The following is a 26837-nucleotide window of genomic DNA, read 5'->3' as shown; positions in this document are numbered from 1 at the left end:
AGACCCTGCATCACCAAGGTAATTAGTCTTTTTCAGTCCTTTGGAGAATGATACTCTTCACCATTTTCTTCTCTTCAAACAACAGTAAGACACTAGAGAGACACTAGAGGGGAAAATGGAATACCCAAAATGTGTTCCTGCCAATATATCACCTGAGTACTTGGATCCCTAATCCTAAAAGGGATTACACTGTTTCCAAATTCTTAATATAAGATCAAAAGGAAAATGAAAGTGCTGATGTAGATATGCCAGGAGTAAGCACTGGAGGGTGTTTGTGGGGGGGAGTGGGGTGAGAGCTGGGGTGAATACTTGGCTCCCACTCCATGGTGTAGTGGAAGGGACACTGGCTCTCTCATCAACACCTGGTTATCTTTTGGCTGTCATTATGATTTTTCCCCCATGGCTATATACCTATTCAGGCTATTTTTCTTTTCCATTTCTGATATTTATTTCCTAGATGATCATACATTTTTAAAAGATATTTGGTCTTATAAAGTTATGCTTAATTTGCTCTTATAATTTTAAAATCTAATTTGAATCTATATATCTTCTTTCTCATTTCTATGCCAATTAAGCATATCTTTCTGTCTTTTTTTGGCCAAATGTTATCAAATATGACCAGGCTTTATTGATCATGTCTGTGGCTTTAGTTTTCTGTTTTATTCATTTCTTCTCATATCTCAATTATAAGAACTCATTTCCATTCTTATTTCCACATTTGTGTTTACTTTTTATACTTTGGGTAACTCCGTGGGTAATTTTCAGACATTTATTTTCTAAGAATTGTTATTTTAGACTTTAAAGTTTCCTCTGAGCCCACTTAGGTTTCGTTGACAGCTTTTCCTGTGTATTATTCTCATGATTGTTTAGTTCTCAATAGTTTGTAATTTCCTTTTTAGTGTGAATTATTTTCAGGGGTGAGTTTTAGTTTCCAAATAAAATTATTGAAATGCTAATTTTGTTGTCTTTTGAGGTAAAGAATGAAACATGTGTGGTTCCTATTGGAAATTTCATTTTTGTTTTTGTTTTTTAGGTAATTTACTGTATGATTCATCTCTGAGAAGTCGGTCCATTTACGTTTTAAGTTAATGCAATGGAAGAAGCATTATTATCACTTGGGTTATTCAAATTCTTTTTATCTTTAATCCTATGTTGGACATTTACATTAAATTTCTGAAGAGAAAAATTAAAATCTCTTGAATATGGATTTATCCATTTCTCCTTGTATTTCTGTTATTTTTTGCTTCATACATTGTGAAGACGTATGGTTTGATGTACATATATATCTTTATCTAATTTAATAATTTTATCTTGCATTCTATTTTTACCCATATTAATTTTGCTTTTTCAGCTTTCACTATATTAGCATTTTCCTAGTACATGGTTTTTTATTTTTTTATATCCAACCTTGATATATAATTCTCCTATTGGAAAAACATTTAAAATTAAATCTGATAACCTCTGTTTTTAATGGGAAATTTAATATGTATCCCATGAAAAATACTGATTTATATTTGCTAATTTATTTTGTTTTCTATTTATTATGGTTTCATTTATTTCTGTTTCTGTTCTTTTCTTATCTGAATTTTATCGGACTACACAAGTTTTCTCTGTCTTTTTTTCACCCATTTTGATAGTTCAAACACTTTAGATCCTAGTTTTACTTTTTCTGGGTAACTCTTAATTTTCGATATGCATTTAAAACATTTTTTTGCCAACAATATCTGGAACAAATTTGCTGGTATAGTTCACTGATTTTATGCCACATCTTCTTCCTTCTTTCTCAATATTTTTTTGTTGGAGATTATCCTTAATAATAATTTCAGAGGTAGTCTATGAGGCAACAATTTTCGGAGTCCTTGTATATCTAAATCTTTTTATTTTTACCTCTTACTTAAGTGTTAGTTTGGTAAGGTTTATAAAATTAAGTAAAAAGTAAATGTCCTTAGAAACTTAAATTTTGTTTTCTAGAAATTAGTATTGCTGATAATAGGTCTAGTGCCAACCTGACTTTTGTTCATTCATATATAACTTTTTACCCCACTCTCCAGAAGCTATAAAATTTTTTTCTCCTTTTTTTCATGCACCAAAATTTTGTTGCTAGTCCAGATTATTTTTTTTGCTTAATAGAAAGTGGGCCATTTCAACAAAAGACATGTTTTTCTTCAGCCCCCAGACATTTTCTCCTATTACTTACTTGTCTCACTTCACTCTCTGATTTCTACATCTGATCTCTACTTTGGGGATGGATGGTAGCTTTCCCGATCTATATATTTCTGCTCCATGTCTTTTTGCACTATATTTTTGAGAGAAATCATTTCCTCCTCAGATGTGTCCATCCTGCTATTCAGCTTATCCTTCTTTTTTTTCCTCTTAACAAATTTTATCTTCACATTAATATTTGAAGAATTCATTGATGAACACATTTTTTTGGATAGGGTTTGGGGAAGGGCTTTAATTACATTTTCAATTTCTTGACTAGTGTCTTAGTTTGCCAAGCTGCTATGACAAATACCCACAGTGGGCTGACTTAAGCAACAGGAATTTTGTGTCTCACGGTTCTGGAGGCTAATAGTCCCAAATAAGGCGATGCTTTCTCCACAACATCTTCAGTGCCTGGTGTTGGCTTGCTGAATCCATAGGATTCTTTGACCTGAATATCTGCCTCCTGTCACAGTGGTGATCTCGCCTCATGTCTGCTCTTCAACTTTCCACTGACTTGTAGTTTCTGGCTCCTCTTGTGCTTCTCTGACTTCTGGCTTCCAGTTTCTTGTCTTTCTAAGGATCCAATAATATGGATTAAGACCCATCATGATTCACTTGGCAATGCCTTAACTAATACTAACATCTGCAAAATGTCATATTTACAAATACATTCAAAGCCGCATAAACATGGGTTAAGATTAAGAACTTGTCTTTCTTTTGGGTACATAATTCAAACTACCACAGATAAGCGGTAATAGCATTACGCTATTAAGGTTTTCTATTTCTTATTTCTTGCTTGGTCAATTTTAGAAGTTTTCTGTTCATTTTTTCTGTCTATTTGACCTAACTTGTCATATATGTTGGTATAAAGTTTTTCTAAAATTCTCATATCTTTTTAATGTCTTTATAATTGTAATGGTTTCCTCCTGCTGCTGCAATACATTGCCATGAATTTAATTGCTTAAACAAAGCAAATTCATTATCGTCTAGTTATGTAGGTCAGAAGACTGATCCAGATCTCACTAGGCTAAAATCAAGGTGTCAGCATGACTGGGTTGCTTTCTAGAGGCTCTTGGGGAGAAAATTTCCTTGCTCATTCAGATTAATGGCATAATTCCCCTTGTTGTGGTTTAGTACTGAGGCACCAGTTTCCTTACTGACTTTCTATTGAGGATCTTTCCCAGCTTCTAGAAGCTGCTACATTCCTTAAATTGTGGTCCCTGTCCTCTACCTTTAAATGCAACAAAGGCAGGTCAAGACTCTTTTCCACCACTTCTTCCCTTACATCTATCTGGTACCTTTCTCCTCTTTCTCTTCTGCTTTTAAGAACCCTTGAAATTACATTGGGTCTACCTGGATTATCTATCATCCAGGATAATCTTTCAGTTTTAATGCCCAGAACCTTAATTCCATCTGCACAGTATATTTTGCCATGTGTTGTAGCATATTCATGAATTCCAGGGATTAAGTCCTGGACTTTTTAGGGACATCACTAGTCTGTCTTTCACAGGGATATCTACTGATTGTCCCTATTTATTTCTGATTTTGATAATCTGTTTTATTTTTTATTCTTAACCTTGTGAGAAGTTCATCAATTTTCTAGTCCTTTCAAAATTTTTGGCTATGTTGATTTTTCCTTGCTATGTCCTCTTTGATTGAATGATTATTTAGAAATATGCTGTTTAATTTTCATATATTTGGTGATATTTTAGTCATTGTTTGTTATTTATTTTTACCCTAATTCTATTTTTTACCCTAATTCCACTTCTGTCAGGTAAATTTAATCTGTGTTTCAATCAAGTCTGTCTAAAATGTGGTTCTCTGATAAATTTTCTTTGTGCAATTTAATAGACTATCTTTCATCAATTTTGGAAAATCCTTGACCAATATCTTTTTAAGTTGTAATTTTTACCAATTATGTCTCATCTCACTGAAGCTCCAGTTTCAACTGCATTCAAACTTTGTGCCATTTTTCATATTTCTATAATGTTTTTTTCTATATTTTACAATTATTTATTTCTATGCTTCAGTTTGAAAATTTTTTACTGACCTATTTTCTGGTTCAAAACTCATTTCCTGTAATATATGTAATATTTCACTAAACTCATCTATTGAATTTAATTATTCTACTTTTTCAGTTCTATAATTGTATTTGACATTTTAATTATATATTCCAGTCCTTGGTGAAATTCTCTTATCTTTTTATGTATTTTATTTCAACATATTTATTTCAAGTTTTGGTAAACTTTTGTCTGAGATGTCTATTATCTAGGTCATCTGTGGAACCATTTTTATGATCTATTTTTTTCCCTTGGATTTTGGTCATATGTTCCTGTCTCCTGGCTTGCCTGTCCAGTAATCATTTATTGAATGCATGGCATTATATGTTTAAAAATATAAATATTATAGATGTCCTTTTCCAGAGATACTTCTGTTTTCTACTAGTCTGTAATCCAAGGGGAGTCATTTTACCTTGATATATTCAGGAATTGGGGTAGTTTGAGACTAGGTTTTAGGCTTTCTATGGGCTTATATATTTATGATTTACCTTTTCTCCCAGAGGGTAGTCCTTTAGATATACCGTCTTAAAGTCCAGGCTGTTTACCAGCACCCATCCTCCTCAGTAGATCCAAATTCCAACTTATCTCTCATTACTGTGAGACTGTTGCAAACTTTGCTTAGCTTTTGCAACGCTGGATGGTGTTTGATGTTTTTAGCCTCTTTCTCCCTCACACTTACTATTCTACAGGTCTCAAGTTTAAGAAAAAAAATTGGTGTAGCATATTGGGCTCACTTCTCTGTAATACCCTGGAATCTTGGGTCCTCAAGCTCTCATGGGTAGTCCTGAATTCCAGCTTTTTGTCTCTTAAGTGAATCTGCTGACAGTTTTTTCCTAAAGACTTGTGCTCAACCTTAAGCTCCCATCATAGAATTAGCACATCCCCTACACACAGAAGCAGTGGAGGGTACCTGGCTAATTTCCTTCTTAGGATCTTTGATCCCTGAGTCCTGACCCTTTGGGTTCTTCTCTGATGCTTCCAAACCCCTTGCCCCCCCCCTTTATTTTTAACTTTTTAAAAGCTTTTAACTTGAAAAAAACCTTTTTATATAGTTATTGTCATTGGATGGATTGATTTGATTGTAGGTACTCCTTCATAGTCAAAATCAGAAGTTCATCTGTTGAGATTTTTATTCTAATTATAAAGTTGTTAATTTCTAAGATATTTATTTGATATTTTATGGGTATGTCATTGCTTCAAATCTTTCCAAAGATAATAATTATCTTTATTTTAAATCTTTCATTAATTCAGTTGGCTTTATTTTCTTGGGTATTTTACTATTGTGTTTCCTAATTTTGGATTGTTTGTTCATCTCTGCATTTGGAAATCTCAGTTGTTTACCTGCCTTGTTTTCAACAGCCAGTCTCTGGTGACAGTGGAAATGGAGTGGTACCTATGTCAAAACAGTGTGCTGGCAATTTGTCTTGTCATGGTAAGGGATTTCTGTTCCTTCTGGTAGTCAGAGGTTCCACTGGGTACTTCTTTACTCTGGTGCAGTGCAAGTTCAATGCTAAATATCTTCATTTCAAGGATTGGCTTATCCTTCGCTCTGGGATCATACTTTTAGGTGGATCATTTGTCAAGCTCAACAAGACATAATTCTAAGACAATCAGAGTTGCTCTAGGGAGTTCAATGAGGTTCTTTTATGAGAAAAATAGTTGATTGATAACAGCAATTCAAAAATACTCTGAATTCTCAGACAAACATTAACTCAAGTGCGTTGACTGAGTCTCTTTTTTTGTTTGATTTGACCCAACTTTGTAGAAGAAGTAATATTTTCTCATTTGGTGTGGATTGAAATCATCATAATCCTACTCTTTCAAATCTGTGTATCTATAGGAACCATATGGTGTAGCTTTTGAGTCAGTCAGAACTCACTTTGAGTATGGGCTTTATCTTCATGAATTGTGTGACTCTGGAAATGGTAACATGCATAAGGGGTTTGGCATGACACTGGTACCAAGCCCTCTGTAATTGACAGATATTATTGAACAGTATCTAAACTTACCTCTTTAATCAATGTCAGTGATCTTTGGGATTCTATTAGTAAATTTAATTTAGTAAGTTTAACCCACTACAATCACAGAATTTCAGACTCTTTGGGTGATATTAACTCTCCTTTCATCTTGGTTCTTCCTATAATAAATAATATCACAATGAGAAAAATAGTGTTTTTATGACATCTCATATCTCCACACAAGTACCTGCAATGAGTTATGAATCTAATTCTTTGGGCTTTATAAAGTGCTATTGTATAAGAAGTATCTATTTTAAAAATGATTTAGTGTCTTTTATAAAACTACAGGTGAAATCATTTCCATAATATTACCAAATATCTGTAAATATGACAACCTAAATAATAAATTTATACTAATTTTAAATGACAGGAAAGCTTCTATTTACAGACATTGATAGAATTTAAAATATTTTCTCTTTTCTCTGGCTACCAGGACCCTTCCCTTCCAAGAAATGCATGTATTTGTGTATGGATGTGTGTGTGCTGTGCGTACATATATATTTCGATTATATCATTGAGGGATACATTTTGTTCTCGGTAGCAGTCATTATTTCCTCCTCCTTACTTCTTTCTATAAAATTTCAAACCTCTATTTTTTTTGTAAAAATTGTTCATCATAATTTGATATTATCATCTGTTCAAATCATAATTTGATTTGAACTCCATTACTATTATTCTCAGTTCTAACCATGCTGTTGGAAAATGATTTTGAGGTTAAAAGGCAATGGGGAAGCAAGCATCCATAGAAAGAAACATGGAGAAAAATACCACTAACAGAGAAACAAGTATGCACGCAGAAAGGAAATGTCTCATATTCCTTTGCACATACCACCATAGAAAATGCAGCACCTTTGTTTAATGAATGATTTTTATTGTTTCCACAAATAATGCTCATAAAAATTGAAAAGTAAAAATTACATTATATTTAATAAGGTTACACTTTTAAACATCTACTTTACTAAAAAATTCTTATTAGGCTTTAATAAAAAATAAATTACTTACTAATCCAAATATTAAATATCGTTTATATTTAATTATAAATATTTCCTGTAAATCTAATATTTGTTCTTCCTTCTGTAGAAGAATTTGTTTCCTGAAACTTGTCCTTTCTTTTTTCTTGGAAAAGCTGATGTTCTACTCATTAGTTGATGCTATATTATTCTCCACAGCTGGTTACAACCATTCCCAGTGATATCAAGGTTAAAGATTCAGAACTCATAGTGAACCAGCCTAGTTCTGCATCCATAGTCTTCTCCATTTGATTTGACTCTTCATTTTGCAAACATGTGTCTTAAGCCAAAAGAAGATGTAATGAGACTACAAATGGATCAGAGCAAACCCATCTGCTTTTCCAGCAAGGAAAACACAGTGCAATGCTTCTGATCTGCCAGTGGGCTAAAAACACCGTAATTGACAGAAGAAACACAGCACTCAGGACAGTGATTTTTCCCTGCATGAAACTCTATCAATATCTTTGAATGTTCCCATTCTAGAGTTTCCTCACAAGAAATGTATTACCTTATGAATAATTTGTGCTTGTGTGTGTTCTTATTAAATAGCCCCTAAGGCTAAAAGATGAAGCCAGTTTTGAAGAAAGAGTTAAATCTTCATGGATCAGAAATGAGAGAAGAGGAATAGAGAACAAAGTCAAGGTTGGATATGACAATAATAGCTGTCATTTATTGATTACTATATGCCAAGTTCTGTCCCAAAGTTTTGCATACATTATCTTATTAAATCCTTAGAGTTAGGTCTGTGGAAGTTGAGGGATGGTGGGACTGGGTTACCCTTAATTTCATAGTTCTTAAGTGGGGAAGGAATCTAGGGCAGAGCCCAGAGCTATTATATTCTCAAAGCAGGTACTATTGGAGGTTCCTTCTACAAAAATTATTAAGAATTTAAAAGAATTTCAAAACAATGACAGCAGAGCATTAAACCATGTGTTGGGCCCTTCTGAGACCCAGCTCTGTGTTATGGAACAGGTAGCATACCCAAGAAGCCAGTCCTGTTTTAAGATCATAATTCCAAATGTGATCAACAAGAGAGTAAGTGCTGATACTACAAAAAATGGAGTCCAAGCACTGGGTCTAGGGAACTTACATTTGAGAGATGAGGAGGAACCTCCAGAATTGATTGAGAGGGAAAAGCTGCTGAGACAAAATTGACCTAAATAAAACAGAAGTAATATAAAAAGTTTGATGTGAACTTTGTGATGGTCCATCAGTGTCAAAACTAAGCCAGAAGAGTTGGGTGGTCACTGCTCATGTCTGCTAGTATGCAATTGCCAGGGGAGTTTTATTAGAGTTAGGATTGTCATGCATGGGTTAATTTAGGCCTTTTACCACCCACAAGGCAACTCCAGAGTTTCTCTGTTAAATCTTGTTAATAAGAATGGAAATCACTTCTGGTAGTTGCAATTTTGAAGTCTACTGACTGAAGCCCTGCTGAAAATCAGAATAAAATCCATTTTTGGATGCTGTGCCACTTTGGCAGGGTTACAAATTAGGGAAAGGATTATAGAAGCAGAGAAAGATTGACTATAAATATAAACATAACTTTCTAATTGGCTCAGCTGTGTTTAATGCAGCTAAATGGAAAACTGGGTGATTGCCACAAAGAGGTTAGTTTACACCATTCAATGCAAGACAGAAAGGAACCTGTTTCTCATCACCTGGTGCAAACCTGCTGCTTCGATTTTCTAAAGCTGCTGGAATGCAAAATAACAGAAATGGATTGGCTTTTACCAATGGGATTTATTAAGATACAAGACACAATTCTAAGGCCATGAAAATGTCCAAATTAAGGAACCAAAAGAAGATACCTTCTTGTAGGAAAGGCAGCATCCTGTTTCCTCTGTCACATGGAAAAACACATGGTGACATCTACTGGCTCTCTCTCCCAGCTCCTGGTTTCAAATGGTTCTCCCAGCTCCTGTTTCCAGTGGCTTTCACTCTAAGTGTATATGGGCCCTAAACTTAGCTTCTCTTGGGCAAACTCTGGATTTCATCTCTAGCTTAGCATCTCCAAACATCTGTATCTTGGTGTTATTTCTCTGCTCTCTATGTTGTTTCTTTAAGTATCTCCCTACATCTGCATCTGAGCTTTCTCCAAAATGTTCCCCTCTTAAAGGACTCCAGTAAGCTAATTAAGACCCACCTTGAATGGGCAAGGTCATAACACCATGGAAATAATCTAATCAAATGTAATGCCTATAACTGCATGGGTCACATCCCCATGGAAACAGCCTAATCAAGTTGTTCCACTCAGTGTCTGTCCCCCCAAGATTGGATTAGGATCAAAAGAACATGGCTTTTCCAGGGTACATTACAGTTTCAAACCAGCCATTACACCCTCTGGACCCCCCAAAACCATGCTCTTTCCATATACAAAATATACACATTCCATAACAGTATCACAAAGGTCTTAAACCATTTCAGTAACAAAACAAATGCACTACAACTCAGAAACAGTACAAAATATCAGCAAAAATTTGTCCTAAGATAAACTTTCTCCTCTAGCTGTGGACCTAAGATTAGAACAAGACATCTGCTGCCAATACGCAAAGGAGGGACAGTCATAGAATAAACATTACCATTGTCATAGGGAGAAATTGAAAGTAAAACAGGAGTCACCATACCCAAACAATTCTGAAAATCAGCAGGGCGTATTCAAAGTCTGGAAGTCATTTATAAAATGGTGTTTCCTCCTTGGGGCTTGAGAAAATAGCAGTTCCACTTCTTTCCAAGGATTTACACAGCAGTCCTTCTCTTTAAAAACACTGGAATGAGGGTTTTAACATACCCAAGTACTAGGGAGACCACCCTGTTCTCAGCTGGACCCCTTCCAAGCATTGGGGCAGCACTTAGGTTCTCTGCCATCTCTGAGGCACATGTTCAATTCCTTCAGATCAATGGTATGGTTGCCAGGCTACCCCCAACCCCTGGGGAATGTGCTCCACCTTCACTGAGGCCTAGGCACCAAACTCTTCCTGGAGATCGAGGCAGAAGGCCTGCTCTCTGCCTTCAGAGTAAACTTGCCCTCTATGTGCATGGGTAACCCATTCTCCTGGGCTGAGATTTCCTGACTCCAGACCTTAGCCTCCATGGTTCTTCCTTTGAAGTCATTTTTCCTTCAATCTGTCCCTTTTCTGTCTCTTTACTCCAGACTGACAGTTGTTCTGTTCCTACAGACCTTGCAAGAAACTTTCAGTTTGGCATGCAGCATACTGGGGTCAAACCTGTCAGATAATATGACTTTCCACAAATCCTTTCTATATAACTGAATTTCCAATCCTGGCTTTTTCTAAAATGGCTAACTGGTTCCATGTTTGGTCAAATCCTCATGTGGGGCAGTATTCTCTGGGGTCTCATTTTCCAAAAGCTCAGACTTTCCCAAACTATCAGTTTCTAGTTTCTTTATATCTAAGAGTTCAATTCTCAGCTTATCCACTTCCTGCTGCATTTTACTATAAACTGCAAAAAGAAGCCAGGCTGCATTTTCCACATTTGCTTTGGAAACCTCTTCAGTTTAGTATGCCAGATTACAGTTTTCAAATTCTGTCTTCCATCCAACACCATGACTCAATTTTACCAAATTGTTTGCCACTTTAACACTAGGACTGCCTTTCTTCCAATTTGCGATAACACATGCATTCTTTCTGTCTAAGGCCTCATCTGAAGCACCTTTTGCAGCCATATTTCTACAATTTCTTCAAAGCAATCCAGCCTTTCCTATTCACCTCCTCACAATTCTTCCAGAATCTTCCCCTTGTCCATCTAAGAGACCTTTCCAACTCGTTGGTTATTTGCAAACTGCAGCACCCCATTTCCCTGGTACCAAAATCTGTTTCAGTTTGCTAAAGCTGCTGGAAGACAATATAACAGAAATGGATTGGTTTTAAAAAGAGGGATTTATTAAGCTACAAGTTACAATACTGTTCTAGTTTGCTAGCTGCCAGAATGCAACACACCAGTGATAGATTGGCTTTTAATAAAAGGGTATTTATTTCATTAGTTCTTCAGAGGAAAGGCAGCTAACTTTCAACTGAGGTTCTTTCTTACATGGGAAGGCACAAGGTGATCTCTGCTGGCCTTCTCTCCAGGCCTCTGGGTTCCAACAACTTTCCCCAGGGTGATTTCTTTGTGTACCTCCAAAGGCCTGGATTGAGCTGCAAGTGCTGAGATGAGGTATGCTGAGCTGCTTGGGCTGCGCTATGTTGAGCTCTCTTATTTAAGCACCAGCCAATTAAATCAAACATTCATTACAGCAGGCACACGTCTTAGCTGACTGCAGATGTAATGAGCAATAGATGAGGTTCAGTACCATTGGCTCATGTCCACAGCAACAGAACTAGATACCTTCACCTGGCCAAGTTGACAACTGAATCTAACTACCACAAATGCTAAGGCCATAAAAATGTCCAAATTAAGGCACCAAAAAGAGAATACCTTCTTGGAATTAAGGCAGCATTTTGGTTCCTCTGTCACATGGGAAGGCACATGGTGGCATCTTCTGGCCCTCCCTCCCAGCTTCTGGTTTCAAATGGCTTTCTCAGCTCATATTTCCAGTGGCTTTCACTCTAAGCATCTGTGGGCCCTCACTTAGCTTCTCTGGGACAAACTCTGGATTTCATCTCTTAGTTAGCATCTCCAAATATCTGTGTCTTACTTTCATTTCTCTGCTCTCCATGTTGGTTCTCCAAGCATCTCCATACATCTGCATTTGTGCTTCCTCCAAAATGGTCTCCTCTTATAGGACTCCATAAGCTAGCTAAGACTCACTATTAATGTGCAAGGCCACAACTCCATGACAGTAATCTAATCAAAAGGTTGCCCACAATTGGGTCTTCCCCTACAAGATTGGATTAGGATTAAAAGAACATGGCTTTTCCAGGGTATATAACAATTTCAAACCAGCACACCTGCCTTGGGTGCTAGGTCTCATAATTGGTTTCTTTTCTTATTAAGGGATTGAAATTTATCAGTCTATGGAGGTCTGAGTGTAAGTCTGGTTGCAAATAATAAAACCTTTCTCCTGAACCTCTCTCCTCATTTTTCCTGGATTCTTTAATGATTCCAGACCATGACCTGTATTCAGTAGACCCTGTATATGTACAAACAACCCCTCCAGAAAATGAAGGAACTGTAGTAGGGGCCAGAAAAAATGTCATGTTAGTATGTTCCATTTTGTCAGCTCTTCCCTGGCTTGTCTAGAGATTGCTTAAATCTGCTTCAGTGCAGCTGACTGCTTCAGGTTTGAAATATCCATGGGGCATGAAGGCAGAATGGTGACAGGCAATCAGTGGATATGATAGAAATGATATTCCTCTCCCTATGGATATTAGTATTTTGGAGTGACAGGGAGCAGGAGGGGGCATAAAAGAAGGTTGGAAAAGAGGTTATAGTTAACATATTCAATTCTATTGTCAGCATCTCTCAGTGGATTTATATGAATTGGAGGAAGTTCATGTAGTTCCCTCTTGCATTCTGGTGAGCTGTAACTTTGAGACAGAGTGGTGTATTATTCTAGGAATATAGCCTAGACAGTGCATATAGCCTTGGCATCAGAAAATGAAGTTGGCTCCGGGGCAATTTTTTTTCTGCTTACTTTGAAGTAACATTACAAAAGTCTTTTCCTGGACATCATATGTATGGCTGTCAGCTATTCACTAAACAAGCTGTCTGGGTTAGACAATTGGCTAATAGGCTGCTCCTTTGTCCTGTACACATGGAAGAGTACTTTGTTAGCATCCTTTTAGATTCAAAGTTGTAAGGTAAATGATCTTTATTAAGATATTTTCTGATTATATGCTTTGGTACGATTATGTCTTTCAACCCTGTAACTCCTCTATGAGAAAAGATATTATTTTGCCCCTTTTCATAGACAAGAAATTAAAGGTCAAATAAAATCGCACAGGTTACAATTTGTGGTGCCAGAATTAAAACCCAAGTCTGCTAACTTGCATGGCTCAAGGAATTAGAATCTCCTAAAGGTGTACAGAATTCATGGGTAATTTGAAATCATGATCTTGTTTTCCATCTTTCAATATAATCTCTACATTTTGTCTTAAATTATAGCAATAATTACAATCCCATAATCCTTGATACTAAGGATTTAGTTTTTCTAAATTTTTTTTTTATTTCTTTGCTTTTGTTGCTGTTGTTTTCAACAAATTTATGACTTGCATCACTTCTTCATTTCACTAAATATTGAAAGATGAAACTCAGAAACTCAGTTCAGGGCCCTGTAACAAGTGTTAGGGCCACGGGAAGTTTTTGGTTAGAGTATGATTAATACAGATGCTTTTCCTGTATTAAACTCATGTTAAATTTTTTCAGAAATGGTTTTAAGAGAGCACATAAGTAGGATCAGTATTTTGGTGTCATTTGAAAATATGGTGTCTAATGGAGAGCTTGATACACTAAGCATGGCACTATTTAATTTTAATGCCTATGTTTTTTACATCTTTCATTGAGTTTGTTTGTCAAAAGGATAGATTGCAGTAATATATTTAATGTGGAAGCAAGCATTCCAGAATCCTAGTCAGGCAAATTCTTTAATATTTAGCAAGATTAAATTTACCATATTGGAGAAATTGTTTTGAATAAGGGAAGAAAATTATCATATATTTATGGTAGCAGAGATAACTTACAAGATGTTTAAAACAAAAAATTATTTATGAACTATTTGAAATAGTACTGTACATTTTACTAAGACCAACAGATTAAGCAATCGAATCAATCAACATAAATATTCTCATTATTTCATAGCTGTTTGACCTCTGGAGTTTTTTTTATTTTTCTTTTAAGCTAACTTGACTTGGCAGAACCTGACTGTGATGGTTACCTTTTTGAGTAGCTTTGGAATATTTGTGTGTGGTTCACACTTAGCTATATCCTTTTCTTATCTCTATGTCTCTCCGTGCAGTCCATTTTCTGTGCAGATTTCATAGCAGCTCTAGCTTGAGAATAAGTAGAAATTCAGAGAGGATTAACCAACACATGAGAAGCTTATGAGTATTTGTGATAATAGGTTGTTTAAAAGTAGATGACACAACTTAGTGAGGTTTATGGGATTCTAAAGCACATCCACATTTGTATTGGGAACTTCTTAATTGTGGTATACCCTCAGCATTCTCAAATTTAGCATGGAATTTCACTTAATGGCAAGCAGCATGACACACGTAATAATTTATCACTTTGTTCAGGGATGCTATTAAATCATGTCTTTTGAGACTGGTTTGCATGGAAGGGGATTCACACTTTGTGTTTCTTACCTGGCATAGCCTTCAATAATATCCATGATAGAGCAGAAAATTATGGAAAGTATATTCTGTATTGTTTGTATAAATGAAAGGTTTCTTGAAGATTTTCATACACCTAAAAATGATTAGCAATTTATCATTAATTATGGTGCCTAGACTCTTGCATTGCTACTTAGAGGTATGTAAGAAAAATATAAGCTATCTGCTGTAAGAAAGTTTCTGCTCCAGTTGTACATTTCATATAAAGTGATACCATGTTCATGTAAATGAAAATAATCACATAGTAATGCATTGGTAAATGATCCATTATATTATTATTTCTTAATGCATTAGTGCTTAGAAAAAGTAAAATAGAAGGATTGCACTTGATAAGGTTTTTCCTGGAGGACTTTCTGGAGGAGGTGAACTGTGAAACAAACCAATCATGTATCACGTTATTGAAAGGTACTTCATTGCTCACATTGGGAAATTATACAGGGCCAGTTGTAGTGCTTTATGAATTCTTCAGTAAACTCAAGAACCTATGTGGTGTGATTTCACTGACAAGGACAGTCTCTACCTGTCCCTGATGTTCTCTCTATGGATCGACCAATCCTATAGCTCATGGCTTTGCCCTCTGTTAAAGTAAACCCCATGTCCTAAGAAAAGACACTAGACTAAGTCAGGTATTTACCCTTGAGGGTGAATGTTTCTAATCCTTTATTTATTTATTTGTTTATTTGTTTATTTATTCTGCATGGGCAGGAACCAGGAAATGAACCCGGGTTTCTGGCATGGGAGGAGAGAATTCTGCCCGCTGAGCCACCATGGCCTGCCCTAATCCTTTATTTTAAAAACACAGAATTTGTTAAAGTTCTGGGGATTGCCAGATGAAATGGGATATCTTTACATTTTGTGTGGTTGTTATTAGGGTAAATAGATTTTAATGAAGTTAACTGTATGATAAGGGAAAGCTCTTTATAGTCTCAAAACATGGCTACTCTGTGACCTATGTGTTCCAATTTATTCGGGGAAATTATATTTTGAACTCAGGACATTAAAAATGGAAATGGGTCAAAGGTTTTTGTTTTTGCTTTTAAAGATTAAAATACTATCATGTTTGCTTCCATGCCACCATGAAAAAGCCAAAGGCAGTGATTATGGGCTTGGCTTTTTCAGCTTGTTAACTGTTGAGTTGTAGGAAAAAAGTTCTTCCAGAGACACCCCTCTCTATAACTACCAGAGCAGGGAATTTCAGTAGGATCCTTCTTGTTATGGATAAGAAAGTAACAAGGATACAGGGGGAGAATTTTCAAAATGTAAGTACGGAATGCTCTCCACAGAGGGTATACATATCTAAATCCTGGAGGGACAAGGTCTTATATATTTTGTAAAAGCACCCAACTTTTGTTGATATAATTATTATCATTCAGAAACCTTCTGCAAGAGTTCTTTAGAGGGGCTATTAAAAAAAAAAATCAAGCCATAATGGCATGCTTATGTTTTACCAGGTTTTATGGTAAATTAAGTAATGACACAAAGATGCTAACACCAGCATTACTCAAACAATGTACAAGGGTGATTTTCCAGAGCACCTTACTTGGCTCTATTTCCACCACATATAATTTAGCTTCTGGGTTAAGTTTATTGCTAGAAGACTAATAGCTGACCTATGGTACCTTCTTGAAGGAAATTTGTGTACCAGAAAATGTTGGCCTTTTCCAGACTGATCCCCTTCTCCTTTGCACCCCCTCCATCTGCTTAGTTGTTTATGTTAAGGAAGTGGGCTTATCTCATTCACCTACACCTGCAGGGTGGGGGAAAGGAATGCTTGACTCTAATGCACGGCAATTGCAATAAACGGCCTTCCAATGCAGCTTTAGCAGAAAGGCTAGGATAATGTTAGAAAATGGTTTTGCTGTTTGCTTTTTCTTAGAACAGACTTACCAACATAGATTCTTTTTTTTTTTTTTCCCTCCCCTCAGATGTACATCCAGACAACAACACTTACTGTCTCCATGAGTTTAAGTGCTTCGGTGTCTCTGGGCATGCTCTATATGCCCAAAGTTTATATTATAATTTTTCATCCAGAGCAGAATGTTCAAAAACGCAAGAGGAGCTTCAAGGCTGTAGTAACAGCTGCCACCATGCAAAGCAAACTGATTCAAAAAGGAAATGACAGACCAAATGGCGAGGTGAAAAGCGAACTCTGTGAGAGTCTTGAAACCAACAGTAAGTCATCCGTAGACTTTCCGATGGTCAAGAGCGGGAGCGCTTCCTAATAGATGTACGTTGAACATTCTTCTACTAGACTTGGGGACTGTGCTTCCTGGTGCCAGGGCATGGCAGTTCCCACACACCATGGGACCATCACACCAGTGACGATATGGGTTACAACCAAATGATCTGAAGATGAGTAGCTGTTCTCCAGAGCACAAACATACGTGCAACATCTCTTTTACATAACATGACACTCAGGCCTCCCTTTTGAGGCATTACAGAGCTTGGAGCTTAGGAGTATCTTCCATTTTAAAATTATCTTTCAGCACTAGGAAGTGTTCCCCAGTCTTAGGTAATTCAATACTAGTTTGTCTTCATTGTATTAAAAGTGAATCAATATTATGGAATAAATTACCAAATATCTTATACAAGTAAATGATATTTTATTTAGGTGTTTAGGGAAATGAGAAAGTTGATTTAATTAAATCAATTAAACCAAACCAACCAGAAATGGTTTGGATAAATCCTACTTGGTATGTCTTCCCCAAGTGGTCCTTTTCTTTTGGCTTTCCTTGATTTCCCTCCTTGGTTATGTTGTGCTAATAAGAGCTCTTCTCTGAAAGCCTCATGACTATGAGTGTAGAATCCTTTCTTCTACCACCACCTCATATTTTTATTTTCTCTCCTAAATTCCACTTCTCTATGAGCCACCCCAGAATAAACAGGACATAACAATGCACTAGCTGCCAAAATGATCCAGTAGAGTTTAAATGGCTTATCAAGTTCATCTCAGCATCTGTGGAGCAGTAGCAAATCAATTGAAGATTTGTAAAATATTAGAGACCTGAGTATAGTAAAGTCGACAGCTTTTACATTACTACGTCTGTAAAAGCTGAGGTCTGTAAAAGCTGAGGTCCTTGCATGAGGGTAGCCTTCAGGCTTTGGGGAACATAGTGTACATATGTAACAACTAAGCGGAAAACCCCATTTGAAAACATTCCCATTTAAGACTCCTCCAGCAGGCTGTATCTCCATCACTCTACTTTTGACACTAAATATAGTAGACTCAGAGTTAATTTTATCTGGTTTAATTTTTATAGCAACTCATGGTCTTCACTAGATTTCAAATTTTCCCTTGTATTAAAAGTCCATTTCCAGATGAAACACTGTCAGTTCTAATGCCCAATACCCAGAAATATCCTTAGATGATATGTGTCAATTAATTAAACATACTGGCTTCAATTACTATCATTTTTTTTGAAATTATTGGTAAACATTTCTAGAAAGATTACCTCCAGATCACAAATAGCATATTTAGTCACTTGCAGAGAAAGGAGTATTGCAAGAATTCCACAAATAAACTCTCCACATACTCTCTTTACTGCAAGCATGACACAGAAACTGCAAGAGAAGGAACCAGAAAGATGCATTTTGGAAACAAATGGTTACAGTAATCTCTAATTATAGGTGAACTATTTACCAATAATGAGCCAATTTGGGATTTTAGCAAAAAGTATACTATAACTACTGACAGAGACATTGAACTAGCATGCTTATGATTTAGGTACAGAGTTTTGTCCGTGTTTTTTTATCATGAAAGAATCAGTGCATGATGTTCAAATCTATTGTATGATGTTAATATACTGCCATTGGTCATCTATAAACTTTGAACCCTGACACTTTTCTACATGACTCACCAGAGTCTATTGTTGTACCTCTCTCTAAGTAGTATTCTGGAAAACTTTATATCATTTGACTGCAAATGAAAGCGACTAAAATTACAGTGGAAGAAGTGCCAGCCATCCCAGACTCACCTGTGGAAAGGGTGAAAAAAACCCACTAGGTTATATACTTTTTTAAAAAATAAAGAATAAGTAGCTTCCCTGAAAGGGAAAATTCCCAATATTAATAAGGACTAATTCCACGTTATTGAAATAAGTCTCACACATTTTCCATTTTCGATTATTTTCTGCTGATGTTGAAATGTAAATTACATAGCAGCCATGGGTTTCCTTATTTTTCCTGAAATAAGAATAAAAGCTTATATATGTGGGACCTGTATGGAAGGCAAGCCAATAATATGCAAGAGATGTCAGATGCTCACCTTTGAATAGCAAAGGAAAGTTGAAAATGTGATCAAGATAAAATGAATGACTACCTGAAAGATGCTAAGTTGCACTTTGGAGAGTTGAATGTATTCCTCTTTTACAGGAGTAGTTCAGGTTTGCGTAAATTGGGTCCAGATAAAGTGTATAATGTTTAGGCATTCAGGAAAAGACATTGTATAAAATCTTCCCGCATCCTTTCACCATCTCACACAAGCCATCTTCGTTCACCTACACAGCTGTCCTGGAATGAAAGGGTAGGTTTATAAACTTTTTAATCAAAGCTTGGAATTCAGTATATAGTCATCCAAGTGATAAAACCAGACAAGTATCATGGGCTTCTTATGTCCCTGTTACCTTTCTATGTATACTAGTGGCTTCAACTGAGTTAAAATTCTTCTAAATCACAACCTCCTAAAAGTATTCTTAAAATTAATAAATTAAATGCAATATTTTTCTTCTAATCATGTGGCATGCCCTTGGAGATATAATTTAATAACGGAAGACCATTTTTGCCATTCAACTTTCTGAAACCAGTACTATATATCTCTTCAGTTTTGAAGCACATGATCTTAGGATAGGTAGAGTCCATTCTTAATAAATTCAGGACTGGTTACCCCACTTTAGCAGTACCCATGTTACTACATTCTCGGACTTTCTGCTACCAAAGTTTTGATAAATCACCATTTGTTAAAATGATGTGACAATTATATGCATAAAAAAGGTTTTGTAAGCTATACATCTACCAGACAGGGATAAAGTTATCATTGCAGTCATGAAAACAGAGATTGCTCTGTAGTTAATAGAATAAAGAGGACTTGATATTTTTGTAATTTCCCTCTTTTCATTTCTCTCTCTCTCTTTTTTTTTTTTTTTTTTGGTGTGTATGCGTGTGTGTGTATAAGATTTTGATAGCTATGGCTATTATTCCATATTTGTTGTACTTTACCTGGGCCAGTTATCTGTGAATGTATGATATCCATATACCTTTTCTTCATGGCCTGGGAGCTCTTTAAGTCCATCATATTCAGAAAATGTTTGTGAAGGTGACTTGTTAATGCTAGAAATTGTAGTCACCTATTCAAGATTTTAAAGTTTCAAAAGCTACATAAAAGGAACATAAATAATGTGAAGCTCAAAGGGAAACCACGGGGTCCATGTTAAGTGCTGGATTGGTGGAATACTGTACTTTGCACTAAAAAGGCCAAGTGTTGTTTCATAATAGAAACATAGTTAGTATGTATGATTGTATCAACTGTGGTTAATTAATACATGACGTGCATAGTATTCTTTAAGCTATGTTCATAAATACTTTATGAAAACAGTTGCTGCTGGAGGTAGATTTGCTTTCTCTAACTTGTGAACACAGTGTGGTACACACGAGGAAATTCATCATTGCTGAACTGAAAACTGCTTTTCACATTAGCATATTCATCTCGACTGTAAACCCCTGCCCCCACCCCCTTATTAGTTCTTCTGTGAATCTGTGGTCCATTTTTTTTTTACTCTGTAATACTTTTGGCATGACAATTCTAATAGTTGCAATATATTTGCCACTCTCAAAGTTTGTCCCTTATCACTTTTTTCATCATTAGATCATCAGTTTCTAGATCCTTGAACTCCCTTTTCAAAGCGTAGAAAAATAAAGAATTCTTCCCTTTTGTGAAATACAGTCTCAATTCTCAATAGCATTCTACCTTTGCTTACATGAAAATATTTTCTAATAAGCTACAAAATGAAATATGAATCTTTAATAAACTATAAAGTCTGAAAGTTGGAATGATCTTTAAACATGGTCTGATTCAAATTGCCATCTGTGAAGTGAACATCTTCTGAATGTCATTTTTCTCAAGGTCATTTTGGCTCTTGTTCATCTATTTCAACCTATAGGTTTTCACCTGAACTGCCTACAAATTTTGTAAAGTTCCTACATTTTTAATTATTGTTGAAAATATTCAACGGGGTAGGAGGTTGAATGACCTTTTTAAGGTATAGTTTTTCTAACTCTCATGAGAATATTTTTTCCTTGTTGTCTGCAAAGATTATATAATAAAGTCCATGAAATGCCTAAGCTGGAGTAGATTTTATTTTGTTGAAGAAAATCTAAAGCAGATGAGAATATTTCATAAACTAAAAGTAAACTAATACTAATAATTAGAGTAAACAAATGTAACAGTCATCTTACTTTTGGAAGGATTAAATAGAGAAGTTAAAAACCTCATATTAGTTCTTCCAGACTGTTGCTGTTCCCCCACAAATTTATTCTGCCCCTCTCTCACAAAAACCCAATGTTATAGGTTTTGATCACTGATGAAACTGAGTCCCTGTAAAGTTAGTTGTTTTTGTTTATTTGTTTTGCACTTTGTAAGAAACAGAATGGGATTTAAAACTAGGTCTAAAGTTTACTTCCTTTCTACTGTGCCACAAAGACAATGAGAAGGAGTGTGAAAAGTGTAGATAAGAAAACTAGAAAGCATGAAGCTCATGATACTCATTGAAATAAAAAATAAAAACCCATCTCTGGTACTTCTACTGTTGGCACTGATTTTAATGATTATGAACTTTGTATGATCTTTGTCTTTGTAAGGACTTCTCTGCTCAATCTCCATTATTGCTGGGCATTTAAATGGAATGAGTCTGATGGCTAGTCATTTCGAACAAAGAGTTTGACAACTTTTAACCTTATGTAATGTTTTCAAAAACCAAATTATCCTCAAAAGATCTGTTTCATCCTGAGTTGTATTTTTGTAGTGAAATATGTATATGACTTTGCATTTTTTTCATCTTTCTTCTTATGATTCTTCATTCCAAAGTTCCACTGAAAAGAGGAACTCATATTTAATTTTAGGACAGAGATTTATTCTATCACATCTTTCAAATGAATTCAAAGGAATTGTTCAGATTTATATTCTCTGAAAATTCAAGCATGAGTATAAATTTGACATAGGATATTTTGTTATTTGTGTCTATCTAATAATCTTACAATAATGCATTTTACTTCATAGTTAGTGCCAAGGAATTAAATATTAATTTTCTTCTTTGAGCCTTTCTTTTCCAAACATGTCCATTTATAGCCTTGGATGAAAGCAAAGCAGATGATAAATATATATTGGCAATGCATATATTTATTTACTTTTACATTCTAGGTACTTAAAATTTACTATGTCCTTAAATGGAAGAATTGTTGATTCTCAAAGCACAACTAATTATAATTAATTAACCCTTTTTGGGAAGTCAGATGAGGCTCAAAGATTTGAAGTCTCTAGGTTGTAAGAAAATATTTCTTTTGTACTTTGTAAGGCAGATAATTGTTCTTTCACTTAGCAAATGTGTAAATCTTTGTTAACCAAAATGCACATTTAAAATGAATTTCATCTACATTTGTTAAAAATTAGAACTCTAATATTTTTAGTTTCTGCTAAATAGTCTATATATTATAAATGACACAAAAGGTTTTACAGATTAAAATTGCTACTGAATTTTATTTCTGTAAATCATTGAAAGCTACTAGTTTAATAAATAATTAGTAACATTCTGAAAACTGCATATCAGAAAAGTAGTCATTGGATTTTGAAGTCATATTAACAAAAAAATGTTATTAATTGTCTTAACAGCCTCCTCTACCAAGACAACATATATCAGCTACAGCAATCATTCAATCTGAAACAGGGGAATGATACAATCTGAAGAAATGTGATTTGTGATCTTAAACAATGAACAGACACCGCCAAAAACTCACTCCTGGACAGCTTTGTAGACTACAATCAATCAAATCAATAGTCAGTCTCTTAAGGAACAAAAATTAGTCATGAGCCAAACGTACCAATAACTGAGAGTGAAGAAATCTGTTTTATAAAATACAACCAATGAGTGTGAAACTAAAATATTGCTTACTCCTGAGCAGTTAAAAAAGAAAACCACAAAAGGAAAACTGTTAGCTTGTGAAAAAAAATGCTATTGAAATAAACCCTGTCTGATGTTATTCTTGTAAGTATTTTTCTGTGATTGTGAGAACTCCCATTTCTGTCCCACATTGTACAACTTGTATAAGACAATGAGTCTGTTTCTTGTATTGGCTGACCGGATTGAAGCCCTGGGTTGTGCTAAAAATAAATGCAATGGTTGACGCATGCAATTTTTTATACAAATAATTTATTTCTAATAATAAAGGAATGTTTTGCAAATGTTGAGAGTTGTTTCGTTCCAGTTTTAAAGCCAGGGGAAACTCTTCTTTCCAGTTGGCACGTTTTCTGCTATTGTTTAGCTCCTGCAGTAAAAGCCCTAGTGTTTCAACTAAACGGTATTTCCTCAAGGAATGTGTTTTTGTATATCTGTGTATTTATGAGGGAAGCTGTGTTTTATTTCTATATGAAAAGGCATCATTTGTGTAAGAACTTGTGAATATTTCAAGATTTCTGTGGTAGCTTTTCATTGTAATTGCCTCTTGTATGAAGATTCAAGTAATAGCTTCAGGTAAAATACTTCAGCAATTACAATGAACAAGTGAGGTAAACTTTACTTGGGAGAATATAATATGATAATCACCATCTAAAAGTAAATCGAAGTGTCACTGAAATGTCCCATTATCTTTCTAAGTCAATACTTTAAATAATGAGATATTCCAAAGTTTATACCAGAGTATCAACTTTCCATACTTGGACCTGGATGTCCAGTGAAATCAATGCAGTAGGTGAGCCTGACCCAGTACTTTCGTCAAAGTCTGAGAACTAGCATGTCTATCCTAATTTTTTCTTAAGAAAGAATCATAGTTCACATGACATGTCAATGCTTTCTTATTTTCCAAATGAAAACGTTCATTGGTTCATGGAGCAGTGTCATTAAAGAGAGAGAAAACAGGGTGCCGGTGTCATGCTAATAAACTGTGGCAAGATGTGGATTAAAAGGCTTTCAAATCGCTTACCATTTTTGTCATGGATTCCTCTATCCCATGCAATCCCAGACACCCATCAAGACAATAGGTCTCGACAATCATTTTATTAGTAAATGTTCTCTCTGCTGAGTTAGCTGGGATGGCTCATTGCCCTTCTTATATCTTTATATCTTATAGATATACAGAGCAATCTGTGCTCATTAGTTTCAATCCAGATATTGTTAGTAACTTTATTTAATTTAGAAGGTTGAACCAACAAAGCTCAGGCTTCTTAGATGTATAACATTCCCTCAATACTTACAGAGACAAAAAGCTATGTATATCTATTGGTCTTTTATTGAGTTTCTCCTAATAGTATTTATGTTTATAGATTATATTTAAATCAAGGAGGGAGGGTGTTACTTTCAAGTTTCATATAATCTGAAATATTGATAAATACAATTCTGTAATTAGGACCCTAAATCTACCTATAATTGTGCCTTTCTAGATAAGACCTATTTTAAAATAAATTCTTATATGCATATTTAGTATACCTTATTAGGCCATGTGGCTTAGTACCATACCAGGAAATATGGAAATAGCCATACCAGGAAAAGTAATTATATTTAAAGATTTTAAGGTTTCAATTTTCTTTGCATTGGAGATTCTTAGGTGTCTAATATCTTTTCGTTTGATTTTAACTAATTAATAAGTATCCTTGTGTTGGTTAGGAAAAAATGCTTGAATTTTACAAGACGCGGATTTCACACAGAAAGCAAAACTCAAGTGTATTTTCATTATTAAGTGACTCTAATCAGGGTAAGTGGAGGTGACAGGGTGATGATTATGAGAGCAAAGCTGACTCTCATGCCAAAGGTAGATTATTATTATTAATACGATTATTATGATTGTTGTTCCTTTTTTATTCTAAGGCTTTGGGAAGAAAAATGAAATATTAAATATAATTCCTGACATTTCAAAGTTGTTATTCCTATTAAAAATTTACCAGTGTGCTGTTTTCCTAAATTCTTTTATAAATAATTGATAGTTGTTTGGTGTTATACGTATACAAAATCTTATTTAACTTACAACAGAGTTGAATAATAGTTCTTTTGGGTTTACATATTTATGGCAATCATCCTTTATAACATTATCTCAGTGGGATAGTTTTTGCTGATGAAAATATCCCCCTTCCCAGGCAGTGGGTAGATAAACTCCCTCAGCCTCTTACAGTAGGGGCTGGAGAGTTCTGACCTCCACTGTGATAATTTTCTCAGGGATTTTGCTGAGGGCTCTGAAGTAGTCATATCAGCTGGGACAATTGGAGGAGGGTCCTGTAAAGAGAAGGATTTAGCGTGTGCTAGCAGCACTTCATAAGTCCCATGCTGCCTGTGTACTATAGATAAGCAAATGCAAAGTTGCACAGAAAAAAAATATATGGTATTATGTTCTTTAGAATCGACCTTGTGTTTTATTCTGGACAAGAAATGTCACAGCTAATCTCAGCATGCCAGAGGGAATGCTAAAAATGTAGCCCGAGGTAATAGTCAGCAAATGTCACTGGTAGACAATGAGAGATGCATTAGTGTGACCTTGGGCCAAATCTGTCCTCCATTTACTATATATTTTTTTTTTAGCTTATACTAGTTAATATTTAAGGGTGTGTAAATCAAGGATAATTGATCTGTCGCAAACTAATCTTATTTTTAAACAAAACTATTTCATAAATTTAAATTTGATGATAGCCATTGAAAAATGAGCAGGGATTGAATGGATAACTTAATTTTTAGTGTTTACCAGAAACTTTTACAGAAGATCTGCCATTTCAGATGAGCAGGGTTTTGCTTTTTTTTAATTAAATGCCACAAGACAGGAAATCACACTAAGATTAGTTCATATCATTTATAGTTCTTCCACTTTAACTCTATATTCTATATAATTTACCAATACTTCTTTACAGTGTACAGAGAATATTAATAGTTTCCTAAACTATAATAGCCAATATTAATATTAATCAATCAGCAAATTGAACATTCTTAAATTTTATTATGTAGTTTTACTGAGTCTTCTCATTCAATTTATTTCATTAGGTATACTTTCTACAAATGTTCTATTTTATTTTTCATATTTTCATTCATATTTGTTGTTCATATTTTCATTTTTTTATTTTGAAAAAAATCTGCTTCCAGAGTAATAGGGATGGAAAAAAATAAATTTGATGTTTTAAATGTGGACTCTAGTTGGCTACTGCTTAATTAGCTTAGGCAAAGTTAACTTTCACAGATTATGCACTACAAAGTCACAAGTATCATAAATAAATTGAAAAATATAGAAATAAATAAAAAGAATTGACTTATAATGGTTGGAAGTGGGGGATGATGTGGTTATAGAAAACCAGAAAATAGTGTAATGCTTGTTGGCCAAGTAACCATGTTAGATTATATACCAGTGAACTAAGTTTCATTTAATAATTTCAATGGAACATAGCATGGTTTTAAGAGCTAATGAAAAATATTTAACTATAATTTTAAAAAGTTTAAAATGTGAGTCTCATACAAGTGTAAAATGAACACATTGTATTCAACTTATTTACTATTGAGGGAACAGATAAGATGTTAAAAGTAGTCCGAGTATTTGAGAAGCTAGGTGTATGTGTGTGTGTGTGATTTATTGGGATAAATCAGAGTTTGATACAAAACCGGTGGCTTAGTATCTTACCTATAATAAAGCATAACCTTTGATGTATCTAGTCCATTGGCCAAATACTGTTTGATTTTCTACTGAATAAAAATCTGCAGATCAACTTCTGTACCTACAGAGTTATAAAGCAGTCCTGTTGAGAGAAAGTTACAGGCAGCACTGCATTAAAAGAACACCTATCAACATATTTTGCCTGTTTCTAAGTTTGGGATAATTTTTCTGATGAATTGTATCTCTGTTGTTGTTTTTTTTTTCCTTTCCCTAATCTTAAGCATTATATTGACCACTTATGAATAATAAAAATCACAAACACACCTACATGAATATTAAGGTAATTCAAGTGAGTAAGGGAGAGGTCTGTAACGGTGCTCTGTTTTGCTTAATCTTTCCCATCTTTACTCTTTTACTATATTCTTA

The 26837-nt window shown here is 34.9% G+C and overlaps 1 protein-coding gene across 1 annotated transcript in view; it reads left to right on the top strand.

The window, feature by feature from the left end:
* GRM8 (glutamate metabotropic receptor 8) overlaps nucleotides 1-22977 on the top strand; it is an 829821-nt gene extending 806844 nt beyond the window's left edge. Inside the window, exons 9-10 of the mRNA XM_077123963.1 lie at nucleotides 16511-16757; nucleotides 22465-22977. Coding sequence (XP_076980078.1) covers nucleotides 16511-16757; nucleotides 22465-22514 — 297 coding nt within the window. The 3' untranslated portion in view covers nucleotides 22515-22977. The remainder of the gene's footprint in view (nucleotides 1-16510; nucleotides 16758-22464) is intronic.
* The last annotated feature ends 3860 nt before the right edge of the window (nucleotides 22978-26837 follow it).

Source organism: Tamandua tetradactyla, chromosome 1, assembly GCF_023851605.1.
Source record: "Tamandua tetradactyla isolate mTamTet1 chromosome 1, mTamTet1.pri, whole genome shotgun sequence".
NCBI lineage: Eukaryota > Metazoa > Chordata > Mammalia > Pilosa > Myrmecophagidae > Tamandua > Tamandua tetradactyla.
Note: the sequence above shows the minus strand (reverse complement) of the source record. Positions and strands in the feature narration are given on the sequence as shown.